Raw genomic sequence first — 22,085 nt, forward strand, 5'->3', positions numbered from 1 at the left:
ACAGAAAAAAAATATATATAATTTTATTGAAAATACAAATGTATAAAAACATTTCCGGAAAAGGAAAATATATAAATATAAGTAGCAAGTCCTAACATACAAGAACTAGTGCAAAGTCATACAGAACTACACATGTTACCGAATTTGTACATTATATATGCTGCATTTTTCTCTCTACAAGTTTCGCTCTTCAGAGCTTCTTCAGGACATTGCAGCGTGTACAGTTATACAGAGAAACTGAAAAATATACAAAATAATCAATAAATTTATTTTTTCAATGCATCCCAAAAAAATGTTTGAAACACATATTAGTCTATTGAACTGTAGTATCTGCTCTGACCAACCTCAATTGACCAAGGCAGGTACATTCCTTATTAAATGAAATTTTCAAGCAAGGACATTATTACAAAGTAACAGAAAATAGATACAAATTAGTATATCATGGGATTATATATACATAAACTGTAACATTGGAACAAAATCGGACAGTTTCAAAACTATCCAATTGGAGACTTCGATTAAGCTTTCAAAATGGCCGCCTTACCCAATGGGTCTTTAACCACTTTCAGACGGGACCATTTTGCTGGTAAATGACCAGAGGTCTTTTTACACTTTGGCACTGCGCTGCTTTAACTGGTAATTGCGCGGTCATGCAATGTTGTACCCAAACGAAATTTGCGTCCTTTTCTTCCCACAAATAGAGCTTTCTTTTAAAGGTATTTGACTGACTCTGCGATTTTTATTTTTTGCGATATAAACGTAAAAAGACCGCAAATTTTGAAAAAAAATGATATTTTCTACTTTTTGTTATTAGAAAAATCCAATAAACTCAATTTTAGTCATACATTTAGGCCAAAATCTATTCAGCCACATGTCTTTGGTAAAAAAAAGTCAATAACTGTATATTTATTGGTTTGCGCAAAAGTTGTCACATCTACAAACAAAGGTACGTTTTCTGGAATTTACGCAGCTTTTAGTTTACGACTGCCTATCTCATTTCTTGAGGTGCTAAAATGGCAGGGCAGTACAAAACCCCCCCAAATGACCCCATTTTGGAAAGCAGACCCTCTAAGGAAATTGATAAGTGGCATGTTGAGCCCATTGAATATTTTATTTTTTTGCATCAAGCGATTGAATAATGACACAAAGTTGTCATTAAATGATATATTGCTCACACATGCTATGGGCTTATGTGAAATGACACCCCAAAATAAATTCTGCTGCTTCTCCTGAGTACGGGGATACCACATATGTGGGACTTTTTGGAAGCCTAGCCACGTACGGGGCCCCGAAAACCAAGCACCGCCTTCAGGCTTTCTAAGGGCGTAAATTTTTGATTTCACTTCTCACTACCTATTACAGTTTTGAAGGCCATAAAATGCCAAGATGGCACAAAACCCCCACAAATGACCCCATTTTAGAAAGTAGACACCCCAAGCTATTTGCTGAGAGGCATGTTGAGTCCATGGAATATTTTATATTTTGCCACAAGTTGCGGGAAAATTACAAACTTTTTTTTTTTTTTTACACAAAGTTGTCACTAAATGATATATTGCTCACGCATGCCATGGGCATATGTGAAATGACACCCAAAAATAAATTCTGCTGCTTCTCCTGAGTATGGGGATACCACATATGTGGGACTTTTTGGGAGCCTAGCCGCGTACGAGGCCCCGAAAACCAAGCACCGCCTTCAGGCTTTCTAAGGGCGTTACAGTTTTGAAGGCCATAAAATGCCAAGATGGCACAAACCCCCCCCAAATGACCCCATTTTGGAAAGTAGACACCCCTAAATTTAGGGGTACACTAGTGAGACTAGGTAATAAATGGCGGGTGCCCTGAAACTATAAAAAAATAACTAACCAACCAGCGTCACCTGTAACAGTTATATGGTGATCACTGGTGAAAGGGTTAACTAGGGGGCAATCAGGGGGCTTTATGCGGTAGTATATGGGGGTCCCTGGCGCTATAAAAAGCTGCGGCGAACCTAAATACCTACCTGCCCAACTAGCGTCACCTGTGACACTAATACAGCGATCAGAAAAACGATCGCTTATTAGGCTGGGTTCACACTGGAGCGATGCGGGAACGCCACGAATCCGTGGCGGGTTCCCGCACCGCATGCCTCCCGGCGGCAGTTCACACTGCCCTATGCGAACTGCTGGGAGTGTCAGTGAAATGTTAATGACACCCCCAGATCAGTTCGCATATCGCAGTGCGATCTGCAAACTCGGATCGCATGGTGTGAACACCCATGCGATCCGATTCTGCTGAGGACCAAAAAAAGGGTCCCGTGTGAAATTGCGGCGGGTGCGGCGAATGGCTGAACTCGAATCGCAGAGATCGGATGTGATTTGCACTGCAGTGCGGTGCGAATCACATCCGTTCTCATAAACCGCTGCTGCGAATCACATCCGTTCTCATAAACCGCTGCAATGTGAATCCAGCCTTAGTGACACTGGCGACGGGGGGTGATCACGGGGTTAAACCTTTATTGGGGGGGTTAGGGGGGTACATTAGAACTAAAGGGGGCTAACCCTAACTGCCCTAACAGTTATTACAGTCACAAATGACACCAATGCAAAAAAAAAAAAAAATGCATTGGTGTCACTGTGACTGGGGGTGTAGGGGTAATTGGGGGGGTGATCGGGGGGTAAAGGGGGGGTGTGAGTGTGCCTGGCATGTTCTACTGTGAAGTGTCGTGTTGGTGCAACTCACCGATCCTCTCTCCTCGGTGCCGGAACGAAAAATACCGACACGAGGAGAGAATACATCACTTCCTCTGCCTGTGTTTACATTACAGGAGAGGAAGTGATGTCACGAAGGATTTCCATTCGTCGGGAGCGATCGCGAGGGGGTGGCCATGAATGAATGGCCGCCCCCTCATCCCGGATCGCTCCCGAACGAATACCGACCGCCGCAGGCACCGGGGGGGGCCCGATCGCGCCCCCCACCCGCGGGAAGGCAGGGACTTATATATACGCCCATATGCCTGCTCGTGCCATTCTGTCGACGTATATCGTCGTGCGGCGGTCGGCAAGTGGTTAAGTTCATACTTTTCAGAGGGTTAATTAAATCAAATGTTGATAAGTGAAGAAGATCACAGTATAAAAATAGAATATAATGAAAAATGCCATTGAGGAGCCCCGATGTTCCCCGGCAGTCTGTAGAGGCACAAGAGATAAGATAGAGTAAATATAAATCTATAGGTTTAGGACTAAGGAGAGGCAAGTGATGGTCAGATATAAACGTACCTGAGAAATGTCTAGGAAACAAATGTATTAGAGCCAATTTGTATTCCCAGTGTGTCCTAGCATGCTATCCACGTGTTTCCAGTGTGTCCCTACCAGCTTCCAGCCTTGTGCTCCCATTGTGTCCCATCCTGCTTGAAGCCTTGTGTTTCCAGTGTGTCCCAGCCTGATTCCAGCCTCATGTTTTCTTAGTGTGTCCCAGCCCTCGGCCAGCCTTGCCTCCCCTAGTGTGTCCCGGCCTGCTTTCCGTCTTGTGCTTCCAGTGTGTTCCAGTCTTCTTACAGCCTAGTATTCTCAGTGTGTCCCAGTCTGCTTCCAGCCTTGTATTCCCAGAATCTCCTACCTGATTCCAACCTTGTATTCCCAGTGTGTCCTAGAATGCTTTCCAGGTTGTGTTCTCAGTGTGTGCCTACCAGCTTCCAGCTGCTTGATCCCAGTGATTCCGATATATCGTAGTATGTATCATTGGCATCAGCAACTTTTACATTTCTCCAAGAATAAATTCCCGATAGGTCACAATAAATGTCAATAGTAGTGATGGACGAACTTCCGACGGGATGTTTCACGAACGCGGACCGCGAACGCAGCCGATAGTTTGCGAACCGGAACGTTCACGGCGGGCCCCATTGACTTCAATGGGAGGCGAACTTCGCAAACCTACAGGTCAAATTTGCAGCCACAAAATAATTAATAGCCGTGCAAACATAGTCCCACCACATGGCCAATGACATAATACATGTATGAGGTGAATCTGGGATCGACAACTACAAGCATTCTTTTTTTTATGGGAAATTGTTGTGACAATTCAGGACTGTGGAGCGCATGAAGGCAATGGAGGAGAGGGAAGGTCAGGGTAGGCAAAGAAGAGGGTGCAGGAGATGATCACCAGCAGCGTGACATACAGCAATGACACCTGCATCGTGATAGAGTCATCTGACAGCAGCACCGTGATAGAGAGCACTGACATCAGCAGCGTGACATACAGCAATGACACCTGCACCGTGATAGAGTCATCTGACAACAGCATCGTGATAGAGAGCACTGACATCAGCAGCGTTACATAAAGCACTAACACCAGCACCGTGATATACAGCACTGACAGCAGCACCGTGATAGAGAGCACTGACATCAGCAGCGTGACATAAAGCACTAACACCAGCACCGTGATATACAGCACTGACAGCAGCACCGTTATAGAGAGCACTGACATCAGCAGCGTGACATAAAGCACTAACACCAGCACCGTAAAATACAGCACTGACAGCAGCACCGTGATAGAGAGCACTGACATCAGCAGCGTGACATAAAGCACTAACACCAGCACCGTGATATACAGCACTGACAGCAGCACCGTTATAGAGAGCACTGACATCAGCAGCGTGACATAAAGCACTAACACCAGCACCGTAAAATACAGCACTGACAGCAGCACCGTGATAGAGAGTACTGACATCAGCACCGTGATATACAGCACTGACACCTGCACCGTAAGCAGCCCCAGGAGGAAGTCAGCATAGCACAGGGATGGTGGGAGCCCCTCATAATGAGCATAGCACAGAGATGGTGGGAGCCCCTCATAAGGAGCATAGCACAGGGATGGTGGGAGCCCCTCATAATGAGCATAGCACAGGGATGGTGGGAGCCCCTCATAATAAGCAGCCCCAGGAAAATGTCAGCATAGCACATGGATGGTGGGAGCCTCTCATAATAAGCAGCCCCAGGAGGATGTCAGCATAGCACAGGGATGGTGGAAGCCCCTCATAATAAGCAGCCCCAGGAGGAAGTCAGCACAGCATAGGGATGGTGGGAGCCCCTCATTATATGCACAGCAGAGGTACAGCCCCAGGAGGATGTCAGCACAGCACAGGGATGGTGGGAGCCCCTCATAATAAGCAGCCCCAGTAGAAATATGACACCGCTCAACCTCTTCAAAGAGGAGGGTACAGGCATATAGTACGGTGTGCTTTTTTTGGACAAGGAAGTGAGCCAAATGAAGAAAGAAGGTCTCTGTGCTCGATTAAAAAAAATGTTTATAGACATATACATGGTCTACTGATCACATGTGTTGAATTCCTCCGAGATCCATGCCTCATTCATTTTTAGAAATGTGAGTTAGTTAACACTGTCGTGAGCTAGGCGAGTACGCTTATCGGTCACGATCCCCCCTGCTGCGCTGAACGTCCTTTCGGACAGGACACTGGATGAGGGGCAAGCCAACAGATCCATTGCAAATTGGGCAAGCTCTAGCCAGAGGTCAAGCCTGCCCACCCAGTAGTTCAGGGGTTCATCACTCCTCAGAGCGTCCACATCGGCCGTTAACCCGATGTAGTCGGACACCTGACGGTATAGGCGTTCCCTGATGCTGGATCCGGATGACACCTGTCGATGGGTCAGCTGAAAGAATGACCTCATATCCGAAGTCACCAACACATCTTCAAACCGGCCTCTTCTTGCAGGCGCTGTTGGATTGGTACCCGCAACTCCTTCTCTGGGAGTGGGAATTGCTCCTCTGGCAGCGCATGCAAAAGCAGAATGCAGCATTTCTCGAAGCAAGGCCTGGAAGTGCTCCATTCTGCCAGCCCTCTGTGACGGCGGTAACATTTTCGCCATTTTGTGTTTGTACCGGGGGTCTAAGTACGTTGCCACCCAGTACTGGTCCTTGACCCTTATGCTTTTTATACGGGGGTCCCTATTAAAACACTGGAGCATGAAGGCCCCCATTTGCACTAAAGTGGGAGCGGTGTGGTGGCCTGGCTCCTGCTCATCATCCAGGATAATGTCATCCTCTTCATTCTCCTCTCCCCATCCACGCACAACAGGGATCCCAGAAAGGTTTAAAGCATGCTCTTCTTGCTCCTCCTCATCCGCCCCGGCACCATCCTCCTCTGACTCCTCTTCAGACTCCTGTTGTTGACTTGTCTCAGATAGAGTAGCCCCCCCTGGGAATTCATCCAGCATTGCGACTTCCTCATCTTCCCGCTCCTGCTCCTCCACAGCTTGATCAATGACACGACGCAATGCACGCTCCATAAAGAAGGCATAAGGTACCATGTCACTGATGGCGCCATGGCTGCGACTGACCAGTTTGGTGATCTCCTCAAATGGCCGCAGAAGTCTGCATGCGTCGTGCATGAGCAGCCACTGGCACGGTGAAAAAAAAACCCAGCTCCCCAGAACCTGTTTTGCTGCAGAGTTCATACAGGTAGACGTTAACTGCACGTTTCTGCTGGAGCAGCCTATCAAGCATATAGAAGGTTGAGTTCCATCGCATCGGGCAATCGCAAATAAGACGTCTGACCGGTAGATTGTGTCGCCGCTAAATGTCAGCAAGGCGAGCCATGACCGTGTAAGATCTTCTGAAATGGACCGAGATTTTCCTTGCCTGCCGCAAGATGTCCTGGACCTCAGGGTATTTGACAACGAATCGCTGCACGACCAAGTTTAAGACGTGTGCCATGCATGGCACGTGCGTGATTTTGCCCTGTTTCAATGCACTAAGCAGATTGGCACTGTTGTCACACACCACTTTACCAACTGTCAAATTGAGCGGTGTTAGCCACTGAACTGCCTGTGAACGCAAAGCTGAAAGGAGTGCCGGGCCAGTGTGGCTCTTGGCTTCCAGGCACAACAGACGCAGCACGGCATGGCAACGTCTCTCCTGGCATGTCGAATAGGTTCTGGGGAGCTTGGGCGGTGCAGCGGAAGAGACGCTAGCAGCTGAAAAGGAGGAGTCAGCCGAGTAGGAGAGGGAGGAGGATGGAGTAGGAGGAGGAGGAGAAGAAGAGTCAGGCCTGCATGCAATCCGTGGCGGTAAAACCAAATCTACACGGGTGCCACGGGTTACATGCTTGACGGCCGTCAGAAGGTTCACCCAGCGGGCAGTAAAAGTGATATACATTCCCTGCCCTTTGCTAGACCACGTGTCTGTGGTCAGATTTATCTTGGCACTGACACTGTGTGCAAGAGATACATTCACTTGCTGCTGAACATGGCCATATAGCTCTGGGATGCCCTTCTGTGAGAAATACTTCCTTCCTGGGACCTTCCATTGTGGTGTTCCAATGGCCACAAATTTGCTAAAGGCCTCCGAGTCCACCAGTTTATATGGCAGTAGTTGGGGGGCTATCAGTTCTGACAAGCCAGCCGTCAACCGTTGGGCAAGAGGGTTATCCGGCATCATCATTTTTTTACGCTCGAACATTAGGCCCACGGAAGCCTGCCATTTTGCAGAAAAACGTGAGCTTGGCGTGATGGAAGGTGGAGTGGAGGACAATTGTGAGGAGAGAGGAGAAGGAGAAGTAGAAGACGAGGCTGGACGGTGAGAGCCTGGAGTGTGGCTTTGTGTGTTCCGTTGCTCCCACTGGGCTCGGTGATGGCTGCTCATGTGCCTTCTTAAGGCGGTCGTCCCTAGGTGAGTGTTGGGCTTACCGCGACTAATGCGTTGACTGCAAAGATTGCAGATGGCAACGCTATTGTCAGCAGCGGACACGTTAAAAAAAGCCCACACTGCGGAGCCATGTGCCGGTGTCCTGGGAGCGCAAGATGTGACCGTACATGGTCGATGACTCGCTCCTGATACATTTGCAGTCTGCTTTGTCCCTCCTGTGCAATGTAAGTTATTCCTGCTTCTCCTCCCTATCTGCTGGTCCATATCTCCCTCTGAACTCCCCTCCTCTTCCTTTCTTGTGGGCACCCACGTGACATCACTAGACACGTCATCATCAACGTCACCTTCCCCACCGCTATAAGTAGAGATCTCGGAGTAGGCAGCAACACCGGGGATCAACCTCCTCCTTGGGCTGATCTGGGTACTGTCGTCAGACTGCTGATTAGTGGTTGTTGCTGCCTCCTCTTCCTGATCCAATGCCAAGAGTGGCTGCGCATCAGAAATGTCTTGATATGGATCGGAAAATAATTCCTGTGACTCAAGCGGAAGGTATGTGGTGGTGGTGGTGTTGTTGGTGGTAGTGTCTTTGGGGGTGCACATAGCAGAGAGTGAAGAAGAGGGTGCAGATCGAGAGGATGAGGAGGGTGCAGAAGAGTAAGGCTGAGTGAGCCACTCAACCAAGTCTGGTGCATCCTTTAAAGTAATTGAATGCACCTTCTGCAACTTCCCACTTTGGCTCAAGCCTGTTGCTCCTGCCCTACCCCTACCACCCCTGCGAAAGGGCCTGCCTCTTCCTCTGCCTGTCATTTTTTAAATGACCCTGTGACAAAACTCTCAGTCCCTATACCGATGAAGGACTGCTGCAGTATAGGGCAGCGGTCAGCAGTAGTGCACCTCAACCCTATGTATTGTGGACCTATACCAGTCCTTATAGAATGGCAGACTGTACCTCACTCAACCCTATGTACTGTAGTACCCTATACCTTACCAGTCCTTATAAGGACCTTTGTGGACCAAGTAGGTTGTGTGTGACTGATTAGCAGATTGTACGTCAGTCCCTATACCGATGAAGGACTGCTGAAGTATAGGGCAGCGGTCAGCAGTAGTGCACCTCAACCCTATGTATTGTGGACCTATACCAGTCCTTATAGAATGGCAGACTGTACCTCACTCAACCCTATGTACTGTAGTACCCTATACCTTACCAGTCCTTATAAGGTCCTTTGTGGACCAAGTAAGTTGTGTGTGACTGATTAGCAGACTGTACGTCAGTCCCTATACCGATGAAGGACTGCTGCAGTATAGGGCAGCGGTCAGCAGTAGTGCACCTCAACCCTATGTATTGTGGACCTATACCAGTCCTTATAGAATGGCAGACTGTACCTCACTCAACCCTATGTACTGTAGTACCCTATACCTTACCAGTCCTTATAAGGACCTTTGTGGACCAAGTAGGTTGTGTGTGACTGATTAGCAGACTGTACGTCAGTCCCTATACCGATGAAGGACTGCTGCAGTATAGGGCAGCGGTCAGCAGTAGTGCACCTCAACCCTATGTATTGTGGACCTATACCAGTCCTTATAGAATGGCAGACTGTACCTCACTCAACCTTATGTACTGTAGCACCCTAGACAGACCAAGTTACCAGTCCTTATAAGGACCTTTGTGGAACAAGTAGGTTGTGTGTGACTGATTAGCAGACTGTACGTCAGTCCCTATATCGATGAAGGACTGCTGCAGTATAGGGCAGCGGTCAGCAGTAGTGCACCTCAACCCTATGTATTGTGGACCGATACCAGTCCTTATAGAATAGCAGACTGTACCTCACTCAACCCTATGTACTATAGCACCCTACACCAGGTTATTACCAGTCCTTACAAGGACCTTTGTGGAACAAGTAGGTTGTGAATGATTAGCAGACTGCAGCAGAAGGGCAGCAATCAAGTATAATATTCTTTCTATATTTGGAAGAAAGAATATTATACGTGTACAAGCCTATTACCATACCACTGATACCAGTCCTGAAAAGAACCTTTGTGGACCTAAAATAGTAACAGCTACTGATTAAACTGACCCTCACTGCCTCACACACAGCTTCCTGCCTGTCCCTATATAAACTGACAAAACAGAGGCTACTGGAAAAATAACTGGAATAGCACTTTTGTGGACCTGATAGTAACAGCTAATGTCTAAACTGACTGTCCCTACAGCAGACACCGTCCTGTCCCTTTCTCTAAACGGACAAAAGACACTCAGGCTGCTGCAACAATCAGTAGCACAGCAAACCTATATACACCTAAGACCTATACCAGTCCTGAAAAGAACTTTTGTGTACCAAATAGCTAGCGATTTGGGTCACTGCAATCTCTCCCTGCTCCTCACAGCAACCTCTCCCTATAGTGACAGAAGAAAGAATGTAAAATGGCCGCCGGATCGGGTGTATTTATAAGTTAGGGGGAGTGTCCAAGTGTCCATGTGCTGTAATGTCTAAATTGGCTGTCCTGTATAGTGATGGACGAACGTTTCGCCCGGCGGTCGTTTCGCGGCGAATTTCCGACATTCGCGGTCCGCACGTTCGAACGCCTTTTTCCGTCGTTCGCCGCGGCGGACTTACGTGTTTAATGTATACAAGAACTTTAACCTTTGGTGACACGTTTATCATGTGATACAGGACAGCCAATTGAGACATGACAGCACATGGACACTTGTACATTCCCCCTAACCTATAAATACACCCGATCCGGTGGCCATTTTACATTCTTTCTTCTGTTACGATAGGGACAGGTTCCTGTGTGGAGTAGGGAGAGATAAACCACTAGCTATTTGGTACACAAAAGTTCTTTTCAGGACTGGTATAGGTGTTAGGTGTTGATAGGTTTGCTGTGCTGCTGATTCTTGCAGCAGCCTGAGTGTCTTTTGTTAGTTTAGAGAAAGGGAAAGGACGGTGTATGCTACAGGGACAGCCAGATTAGTCTTTCATCATCATCATCATCATCATCATCATTAGCTGTTACTATCAAGGTCCACAAAAGAGCTGTTCCAGTAACCACTAATCGTTCTCTTTTTTTGCCAATTTGTATAGGGACAGGAAGGAAGCAGTGTTGTCAGGCAGTGAGGGTAATTTTAAAGACTTGCTGTTATTATTAGTTCCACAAAGGTTCTTTTCAGGACTGGTATCAGTGGTACAGTAATAGGCTTGTACATGTATAATATTCTTTCTTCCAAATATAGAAAGGATATTATACTTGACTGCTGCCCTTCTGCTGCAGTCTGCTAAACATTCACAACTCACTTGTTCCACAAAAGTTCTTATAAGGACTGGTAACTTGGTATAGGGTGCTACGGTACATAGGCTTGAGTGCGGTACAGTCTGCTGTTCTGTAAGGACCGCTATCGGTCCACAATAGATAGGGTTGACGTGCACCACTGCTGACCGCTGCCCTATACTGCAGCAGTCCTTCAGCGGTATAGGGACTGACGTACAGTCTGCTAATCACTAACACACAACCTGCTTGTTCCACAAAAGTTCTTATAAGGACTGGTAACTTGGTATAGGGTGCTACGGTACATAGGCTTGAGTGCGGTACAGTCTGCTGTTCTGTAAGGACCGCTATCGGTCCACAATAGATAGGGTTGACGTGCACCACTGCTGACCGCTGCCCTATACTGCAGCAGTCCTTCAGCGGTATAGGGACTGACGTACAGTCTGCTAAACACTAATACACAACCTGCTTGGTCCACAAAAGTTCTTATAAGGACTGGTAACTTGGTATAGGGTGCTACGGTACATAGGCTTGAGTGCGGTACAGTCTGCTGTTCTGTAAGGACCGCTATAGGTCCACAATAGATAGGGTTGACGTGCACCACTGCTGACCGCTCACCTATACTGCAGCAGTCCTTCAGCGGTATAGGGACTGACGTACAGTCTGCTAATCACTAACACACAACCTGCTTGTTCCACAAAAGTTCTTATAAGGACTGGTAACTTGGTATAGGGTGCTACGGTACATAGGCTTGAGTGCGGTACAGTCTGCTGTTCTGTAAGGACCGCTATCGGTCCACAATAGATAGGGTTGACGTGCACCACTGCTGACCGCTGCCCTATACTGCAGCAGTCCTTCAGCGGTATAGGGACTGACGTACAGTCTGCTAAACACTAATACACAACCTGCTTGGTCCACAAAAGTTCTTATAAGGACTGGTAACTTGGTATAGGGTGCTACGGTACATAGGCTTGAGTGCGGTACAGTCTGCTGTTCTGTAAGGACCGCTATCGGTCCACAATAGATAGGGTTGACGTGCACCACTGCTGACCGCTGCCCTATACTGCAGCAGTCCTTCAGCGGTATAGGGACTGACGTACAGTCTGCTAAACACTAATACACAACCTGCTTGGTCCACAAAAGTTCTTATAAGGACTGGTAACTTGGTATAGGGTGCTACGGTACATAGGCTTGAGTGCGGTACAGTCTGCTGTTCTGTAAGGACCGCTATCGGTCCACAATAGATAGGGTTGACGTGCACCACTGCTGACCGCTGCCCTATACTGCAGCAGTCCTTCATCGGTATAGGGACTAAGAGTTTTGTCACAGGGTCATTTAAAAAATGACAGGCAGAGGAAGAGGCAGGCCCTTCCGCAGGGGTGGTAGGGGTAGGGCAGGAGCAACAGGCTTGAGCCAAAGTGGGAAGTTGCAGAAGGTGCGTTCAATTACTTTAAAGGATGCACCAGACTTGGTTGAGTGGCTCGCTCAGCCTTACTCTTCTGCACCCTCCTCATCCTCTCGATCTGCACCCTCTTCTTCACTCTCTGCTATGTGCACCCCCAAAGACACTACCACCAACAACACGACCACCACCACCACCACCACATACCTTCCGCTTGAGTCACTGGAATTATTTTCCGATCCATATCAAGAGGACATTTCTGATGCGCAGCCACTCTTGGTATTGGATCAGGAAGAGGAGGTAGCAACAAGCGCTACTCAGCAGTCTGACGCCAGTACCCAGATCAGCCCAAGGAGGAGGTTGGTCCCCGGTGTTGCTGCCTACTCCGAGATCTCTACTTATAGCGGTGGGGAAGGTGACGTTGATGATGACGTGTCTAGTGATGTCACGTGGGTGCCCACAAGAGAGGAAGAGGAGGGGAGTTCAGAGGGAGATATGGACCAGCAGATAGGGAGGAGAAGCAGCAATGACTTACATTGCACAGCAGGGACAAAGCAGACTGCAAATGTATCAGGAGCGAGTCATCGACCATGTACGGTCACATCTGGCGCTCCCAGGACACCGGCACATGGCTCCGCAGTGTGGGCTTTTTTTAACGTGTCCGCTGCTGACAATAGCGTTGCCATCTGCAATCTTTGCAGTCAACGCGTTAGTCGCGGTAAGCCCAATACTCACCTAGGGACGACCGCCTTAAGAAGGCACATGAGCAGCCATCACCGAGCCCAGTGGGAGCAACGGAACACACAAAGCCACACTGCAGGCTCTCACCGTCCAGCCTCGTCTTCTACTTCTCCTTCTCCTCTCTCCTCACAATTGTCCTCCACTCCACCTTCCATCACGCCAAGCTCACATTTTTCTGCAAAAAGGCAGGCTTCCGTGGGCCTAATGTTTGAGCGTAAAAAAATGATGACGCCGGATAACCCTCTTGCCCAACGGTTGGCGGCTGGCTTGTCAGAACTCATAGCCCGCCAACTACTGCCATATAAACTGGTGGACTCGGAGGCCTTTCGCAAATTTGTGGCCATTGGAACACCACAATGGAAGGTCCCAGGAAGGAAGTATTTCTCAGAGAAGGGCATCCCAGAGCTATATGGCCATGTTCAGCGGCAAGTGAATGTATCTCTGGCACACAGTGTCGGTGCCAAGATACATCTGACCACAGACACGTGGTCTAGCAAACACGGGCAGGGAAGGTATATCAGTTTTACTGCCCACTGGGTGAACCTTCTGACGGCCGTCAAGCATGTAACCCGTGGCACCCGTGTAGATTTGGTTTTACCGCCACGGATTGCATGCAGGCCTGACTCTTCTTCTCCTCCTCCTACTCCATCCTCCTCCCTCTCCTCCTCAGCTGCCTCCTCCTTTTCCGCTGCTAGCGTCTCTTCCACTGCACCGCCCAAGCTCCCCAGAACCTATTCCACATGCCAGGTGAGACGTTGCCATGCCGTGCTGCGTCTGTTGTGCCTGGAAGCAAAGAGCCACACTGGCCCGGCACTCCTTTCAGCTTTGCGTTCACAGGCAGATGAGTGGCTAACACCGCTCAATTTGACAGTTGGTAAAGTGGTGTGTGACAACGGTGCCAATCTGCTTAGCGCATTGAAACAGGGCAAAATCACGCACGTGCCGTGCATGGCACACGTCTTAAACTTGGTCGTGCAGCGATTCCTTGTCAAATACCCTGGGGTCCAGGACATCTTGCGGCAGGCAAGGAAAATCTCGGCCCATTTCAGAAGATCTTACACGGCCATGGCTCGCCTTGCTGACATTCAGCGGCGACACCATCTGCCGGTCAGACGTCTTATTTGCGATTGCCCGACGCGATGGAACTCAACCTTCTATATGCTTGATAGGCTGCTCCAGCAGAAACGTGCAGTTAACGTCTACCTGTATGAACTCTGCGAAAGAAACGGTTCTGGGGAGCTGGGTTTTTTTTCACCGCGCCAGTGGCTGCTCATGCGCGACACATGCAGACTTCTGCGGCCATTTGAGGAGATCACCAAACTGGTCAGTCGCAGCCATGGCGCCATCAGTGACATGGTACCTTATGCCTTCTTTCTGGAGCGTGCATTGCGTCGTGTCATTGATCAGGCTGTGGAGGAGCAGGAGCGGGAAGATGAGGAAGTCGCAATGCTGGATGAATTCCCAGGGGGGGCTACTCTATCTGAGACAAGTCAACAACAGGAGTCTGATGAGGAGTCAGAGGAGGATGGTGCCGGGGCGGATGAGCAGGAGCAAGAAGAGCATGCTTTAAACCTTTCTGGGATCCCTGTTGTGCGAGGATGGGGAGAGGAGAATGAAGAGGACGACATTATCCTGGATGATGAGCAGGAGCCAGGCCACCACACCGCTTCCACTTTAGTGCAAATGGGGGCCTTCATGCTCCAGTGTTTTAATAGGGACCCCCGTATAAAAAGCATGAGGGTCAAGGACCAGTACTGGGTGGCAACGTACTTAGACCCCCGGTACAAACACAAAATGGCGGAAATGTTACCGCCGTCGCAGAGGGCTGTCAGAATGCAGCACTTCCAGGCCTTGCTTCGAGAAATGCTGCATTCTGCTTTTGCGTGCGCTGGCAGAGGAGCAATTCCCACTCCCAGAGAAGGATTTGCGGGTACCAATCCAACAGCGCCTGCAAGAAGAGGCCGGTTTGAAGATGTGTTGGTGACTTCGGATATGAGGTCATTCTTTCAGCCGACCCATCGACAGGTGTCATCCGGATCCAGCATCAGGGAACGCCTAGACCGTCAGGTGTCCGACTACATTGGGTTAACGGCCGATGTGGACGCTCTGAGGAGTGATGAACCCCTAGACTACTGGGTGGGCAGGCTTGACCTCTGGCCAGAGCTTGCCCAATTTGCAATCGAACTGTTGGCTTGCCCCTCATCCAGTGTCCTGTCCGAAAGGACGTTCAGCGCAGCAGGGGGGATTGTGACCGATAAGCGTACTCGCCTAGCTCACCACAGTGTTAACTACCTCACATTTCTAAAAATGAATGAGGCATGGATCTCGGAGGAATTCAACACATGTGACCAGTAGACCATGTATATGTCTATAAACTATTTTTTTAATCAAGCACACAGACCTTCTTAATTCATTTGGCTCACTTCCTTGACCCAAAAAAGCACACCGTACTATATGCCCCTACCCTCCTCTTTGAAGAGGTTGAGCGGTGTCATATTTCTACTGGGGCTGCTTATGATATCCCTGTGCTGTGCTGACTTCCTCCTGGGGGTTCTTATTATGAAGGGATCACACTATCCCTGTGCTGTGCTGACTTCCTCCTGGGGGTTCTTATTATGAGGGGATCACACCATCCCTGTGCTGTGCTGACTTCCTCCTGGGGCTGCTTACGGTGCTGCTGTCAGTGCTGTATGTCACGGTGCTGCTGTCAGCGCTGTATGTCACGGTGCTGCTGTCAGCGCTGTATGTCACGGTGCTGCTGTCAGCGCTGTATGTCACGGTGCTGCTGTCAGCGCTGTATGTCACGGTGCTGCTGTCAGCGCTGTATGTCACGGTGCTGCTGTCAGCGCTGTATGTCACGGTGCTGCTGTCAGCGCTGTATGTCACGGTGCTGCTGTCAGCGCTGTATGTCACGGTGCTGCTGTCAGCGCTGTATGTCACGGTGCTGCTGTCAGCGCTGTATGTCACGGTGCTGCTGTCAGCGCTGTATGTCACGGTGCTGCTGTCAGTGCTCTGTATTACGGTGCTGCTGTCAGATGCCTCTATCACGGTGCATGTGTCATTCCGGTATGTCACGCTGCTGGTGATCATCTCCTGCACCCTCTTCTTTGCCTACCCTGGTCCCTGACCTTCCCTCTCCTCCATTGCCTTCATTAGCTCCATAGTCCTGAATTGTTAGAACAATTTCCCAAATAAAATAAAAATGCTTGTAGTTATCGATCCCAAATTCACCTCATACATGTATTATGTCATTGTCCAGATGGTGGGACTACGTTTTACCCCCTAATAATTACCACGTGGCCGCAAATTCGACATGAAGGTTTGCAAAGTTCGCCTCCCATTGAAGTCAATGGGGCCCGCGGCGAACGTTCGGTTTCGCGAACGTTTGGGTCCGTTCGCATTTCGCGTTCGCGAAACGTCCCGTCGGAAGTTCGTCCATCACTAGTCCTGTACCCCGTGATGGATGTGTCATCATAGGTCAAAGTTCTTTTACACAGTAAACACGGATTTCCCCCGGTCGAACGGCGCCAATAGTCCGCCGAACGGGCAGACCGCAAACAGCCGAAATTCGCTGCGAAACAACCGCCGGGCGAACCGTTCGGACATCACTAGTCAATAGTATCACATTTCACATTTCTTCTTCAGGGCGCTCTCATGAGAGAAGTATGTATGCCAATATGGGTGATCTTCATTTAAAAAGGATGAAGAATGCATCAACAGCCAAAGGTAAGTAATTATAATGTGGGGGTATCCTCTTAATCTATTATGGACAGCTGAGGACCCATTTATAGGACACACGTCTACTAATACTAATACTGCTATACTGGATCTACCAATCTAAAATCACCTTTTACTTTATCTGCATTGAGGTAATAAAAGCCAGCACCTTGTTGTTTGCACTGATTTAGTATACAGTTTATACCTAAATACGATATACAGGTTACCTACATATTTTGTGGGAAATTAGCTGAAGTGTAGAGATCATAAGGACTCAGTCCACTCACAAAACCTTCTTAAAGCGGAGCTCCACCCTAAAGTGGAGCTTCCGCTCATTGGAACCCTCCCCCCCTCCGGCGCCACAATTGGCACCTTTCAGGGGGGAGGGGGGTGCAGGTACCTGTACAGTACAGGTATCTGCACCCACTTCCGGCACAGATATCTGCAGAAGGTACGCCCCTTTCCGCAGAATCTATGCCCCTTTCCGAAGGTCCCCCGCTGCCTGCTGGGAAACACACGGATCCCAGAGACAGCGGGGACCATCCTTATTGCGCAGCGCGACTCGCGCATGCGCAGTAGGGAACCGGGAAATGAAGCCGCAAGGCTCCACTTCCTGATTCCCACACCCAAGATGGCGGCGGCAGCACCCGAGAGACGATCGAGAGATCGGCTTCGGGTGCCAACATTGCAGGCGCGCTGGGCGGGTAAGTGTCCTTATTTTAAAAGTCAGCAGCTGCAGTATTTGTAGCTGCTGGCTTTAAAAAAAAAAAAAAAACAGCGGACTCCCGCTTTAAAAGGCCTCTTCCTGACCTCTATTATTAAAAATACAGAGGTTACCCTGGTAGGGGGTAAGGATGAGCCGAACACTCCCCTGTTCGGTTCGCACCAGAACCTGCGAACAGACCTAAACTTTGTGTGAACTTTAGAACCCTATTAAAGTCTATGGGACTCGAACGTTCACAATCTAAAGTGCTAATTTTAAAGGCTAATATGCAAGTTAAAAAACTTTTTGGAAAACAGCGCTGTCCAAACAATATCTCAATTAATTCAAACCAAGGCCTAAGCCAGTGAAAAAATTATGATGTAAATAATAACAATATAAATTCCTGCTGCAACCCAATGTGAGATACCCACACTAGACCCAAACCAAAAAAATAAGGCTGCGCTAAAACTTATACATTACAGCATTAACAATGTGACGTGTTAATTCTAGTGTTAAAACAATATCTACTGTCAAGAAAAATTGTGTATGAAAACATCAAACTTGAAGCACATAAAAAGTCCAAAGAGGGGGAAGAACGAAGGTATGGAGTAAGTCCCTTGAAGTGACTCTTTATAAACACCCTTTAGATGTATAGCAGGTGCGCCCAAAGAGGAAGTTCTATCCACCACCTATTTCAATGAGGCTTACCAGCTGCCAAGATCTCTTTTTAGGGAGATCATACAGGCATGAAGAAAAAACGATCGTTCCTGGTCTCCTCAATGGGTTCTTGCTGGCGTCTCCACCTCTTATATCTCTTTCTTACAACGTCTCACATTCCACCGAATTTTGGGATAAGACAAGAAAAAAAGGCTCCCATAGCGTAACTCCGCATAAAAATTTATTACGAACGAAATAAGGTAAAACAAACTCACAAATTCCAGTTGAGTACAAACGTAAGTACAAACACGAGCCGGCCGGCTCTCTCTTATTATCACTGCCCGTCCTTCCTGGTCGACGGGGAATGGCGGTAACGTCAGCACGCCGCTCACCCTACGTCGTTTCGTCAAAAGTGACGTCTTCCTGGGGTACGGGCGGCGCGCTGACCCTCCGCCTAAATACTCACTAGCTACAGAACGTAACCGCCCACTTCCGAGCTCCTGGCTACAGCTCCTAATCAGCCATTTTAGGAATGGGCAAAATTGAACGTTCGCCCTGATCATTAAAAGAAAATAAAATGAGCTAAAAACTCGAACGCTGTAAGGAATCGGACACAAACCGCTTCACAAATAGGTTCGTACTCATTTGATCTTTTTTTATTAAATTAAAGGATCTTTAAAAATAAACCACACTAAATAATAGTCTAGAGGATCAGGACTAACCTGTTCTCTAAATAGGATCATATATGATGGTATAATCCGGTCTCATACCTACCACTTATAAGAGCACGATCGGACAAGATCAACCCCCCTTTCCCGAACGCACAATTCTAATAACTGCACCCAGAATATAGGAGGGCCCACCATCATTCCCCGACCTAAGTTTTCCACATAGGAAGAGGACACTGTCAGGTCATCAGACCATCAGGCCACTACCTAAACCTAAAAATTACATAAAACTCTATACAGAAGGAAAGGAACATTCTCGTATACAGGACATTATTCCAATTAGGCCTTATATAGCATAGGCCATTGGGAAAAACCTCAAATAAGCTACATACATCACAAATAACAAAACCATCCCCAAGTGAGCTTAGTTAACCCAAACCCGCAGGGGGGGACCACAATCACATACTTAATTGTGGGTCGCCCACCAATTATGGCAGACCTCTTAAGAGAGGGTATTGATTGGTATTTATTATGGGTCTCTCACCAATTATGGCAGACCTTTTAAGAAAGGGCAGTCAAATATTAATGTTAATTCATATCACCTAATATCTAACATTTTAATCGATACTAAGCCCTCAAAGGTCAGGGGTTCTATGATATCTCCATATGTAGGTAACAGAGACCATAGACCCTCCTCTTTACCCACCTAAAAAGATAAACAGAGCTCGTTCACAGGGTGACCTAAAACATTACAGAGGGTGGCCAGAACCACTCAACCAAGTCTTACTGGTCAGTACTTGAAGCGGGATAAACCCTTCACATCACCTCGAAAGGGATGATGTCGGATAGATGGAAAAAATCCCACAAGATCACCAATTAATTGCTATAATTCAAAGTGTACTTCGAAGTGTACTTCACTAATTTGTCAAAAAGTGGATAATTCCACAATTCCCTAATCATATCAGGACCGAGAATACGGAACGACCCAGGAATTCGGAAGTGGTTCACATAGAAAAGGGTCTAGCTATTGTCTATGAAGGCGTTCACGTCAACATCCACATTAAGACCGTATGGAGTATAGCACCGGGTTTTATGTATCCACATCATTTCTAGTCTAGACAAATCACGCACCAGGGAGCTCCCCCTCCAATGTGCACTAAACTTGTCTATACCCAGAAATAGGGTGTTTGCTGGATTACGGCCATGATGTAAATCATAATGTTTGGATACTGAGTGGAATTTATACCCATTTTTAATATTTGTGATATGCTCACCCAAGCGTACTTGCATAGCTCGCTTGGTTCTCCCTATATATTGGAGCCCACAAGGGCATTGCAAAAGGTATACAACACCCTTAGAGCTACACGTTATAAAGGGTTCAATTTGATATTCTTTCTGGGTACTGGTAGAGACAAAGGATTCAGTTTTTCTCTTTTTACTCTTATTCAACCTACAGATCTGACACCTACGACATTGGTGGTACCCAGTTATATGTTGAAAGAAAGAAATATTCTTAGTAGGGGGATCAATTACATTAGGAGCTATCCTATGTCTCAGGGAGGGAACCCCTCTGAAGATGATCTCTGGTTTAGCTGGAAGAAAGGTACGAATGACTCTATCATTCGACAGCAAATGCCAATGTTTCCGCAGCATTTTCTTGACTAGATAGTGTTGGGTGGAAAAGGTCGTAACAAAAGGGACAATCAATTTCTCCCTTTCCTTACCAGAACTAGCCCGCAAAAGAGCAGCTCTATCACCCTCAGCAATCTGTTCTATAATTGCATTCATGGGTTCGACTTCGTACCCCTTTTCTTCCAGTCTCCCTTTCAAAATGTTAGCCTGCGACCTAAAGTCGCTAACGTCAGAGCAATTCCTCCTCATCCTTATAAACTGACCCTTAGGGATTGATCTTAGCCATGAGTTATGATGGCAGCTCTCTATGGGTATAAAAGAGTTCCTGTCAGTTTTCTTGAAATAGGAAATCGTTTTAAAACCCCCTTCGAATTTACTAATGGTCAGATCAAGAAAATGGACCCTCTCTGGACTGGCCTCCACTGAAAATCTGATGCCCCTATCGTTGTTATTGATATTAAGAAAAAAATCTTCCAGTTGGGGTCTGGTCCCCTCCCACAGGAGGAGGACGTCATCTATATACCTCGCCCAAAACACCAAGTGCGGGCTTCGGTCTTTATAGATGGCGTCCTCCTCCCACTTAGCCATAAAGAGATTTGCTAGGCTAGGGGCGTACTTCGCCCCCATTGCCACTCCCCGAATCTGTTTAAAATATTTTTGCTCAAACCAAAAATAATTATGGCTTGCCGCAAACTCAAGTAACTCGATGATGTACTGTTGTTGCTGTGTTGACACAGTTGACATGGTATTCAAATAGTGTGTCGCAGCCGCGACCCCTAATTCGTGTGGAATGATCGTATAAAGCGAGGTGACATCGGCTGTCACCAATAACGTACATTCATTCGATCTCAACCCTGAGAGTAAATTGATCACCTGTCTTGTATCCTTCAAATAAGAGGGCATTTTCTGGACCAAGGGCTGAAGAAAGAAATCAATATATTTCCCCACCCGGGACGTAATGGAGTCTATACCACTCACTATAGGACGTCCCGGGGGGGAAATAAGGTTCTTATGGATTTTTGGCAGGTAATATAGCACCGGAGTCTGTGGTGCCTTAGGGACAAGGTATGCTTTCTCCTTCTCATTCAATATCCCAAGTTGAAATCCCTTATCAACCAGGGACTGTAAAGTCTTTTTATATTGGACCACGGGGTTACCTGGCAATGTGATATACGTATCACCGTCATCAACTATATTATGCATCTCTTTGATGTAATCTAGCCGGTCCAGAACTACTATGCCCCCCCCCTTATCCGCAGGGCGAATGACTAGATTTTTATTATTACAGAGCGAGTCTAGACCTTCTTCCGTGCTCTTATCCATCTTATGGTTGGCAATCTTAACTTGTTCTAAATCTTTTAATAATACGTCCCTAAAGACTTTTAGTGAGGGTGCCATCGTCCCTGGGGGATTAAACGTCGAGGCGTTTGAAAGTCCCGAATGTAATACCTCCTGGGGTGTTGCTACATATTGTTTGGTCGGCAAGGTTGCAAAATGTCTCTTGATATTAACCTTACGGACAAATTTATGGATGTCCATATAGGTCTGAAACCTATCAAGTTTCTTTGGTGGTGCAAATTTCAAACCTTTATTGAGTAAGGCAATTTCTGATTTAGTTAGTGTTTGGGTACTAAGATTGAATATTCCCTCTCCCTTTACTTCC

The 22,085-nt window shown here is 47.6% G+C and overlaps 1 protein-coding gene across 3 annotated transcripts in view; it reads left to right on the forward strand.

Annotated features, from left to right (window-relative positions):
- The window catches only part of LOC143962015 (asialoglycoprotein receptor 2-like), a 99,875-nt gene that overhangs the window by 12,036 nt on the left and 65,754 nt on the right, over positions 1 to 22,085 (forward strand). For 2 of the 3 annotated variants that reach the window (XM_077471355.1, XM_077471357.1), the window contains exon 2: positions 16,691 to 16,771. The exons of the other annotated variant lie outside the window; for it this stretch is intronic. In XM_077471355.1, the coding sequence (XP_077327481.1) occupies positions 16,691 to 16,771 (81 nt within the window). The remainder of the gene's footprint in view (positions 1 to 16,690; positions 16,772 to 22,085) is intronic. 3 annotated transcript variants of the gene reach the window in all.

Source organism: Lithobates pipiens, unplaced genomic scaffold (genome assembly GCF_037356315.1).
Source record: "Lithobates pipiens isolate NorthernLeopardFrog02 unplaced genomic scaffold, aLitPip1_a1.2 Scaffold_8, whole genome shotgun sequence".
Classification (NCBI taxonomy): domain Eukaryota; kingdom Metazoa; phylum Chordata; class Amphibia; order Anura; family Ranidae; genus Lithobates; species Lithobates pipiens.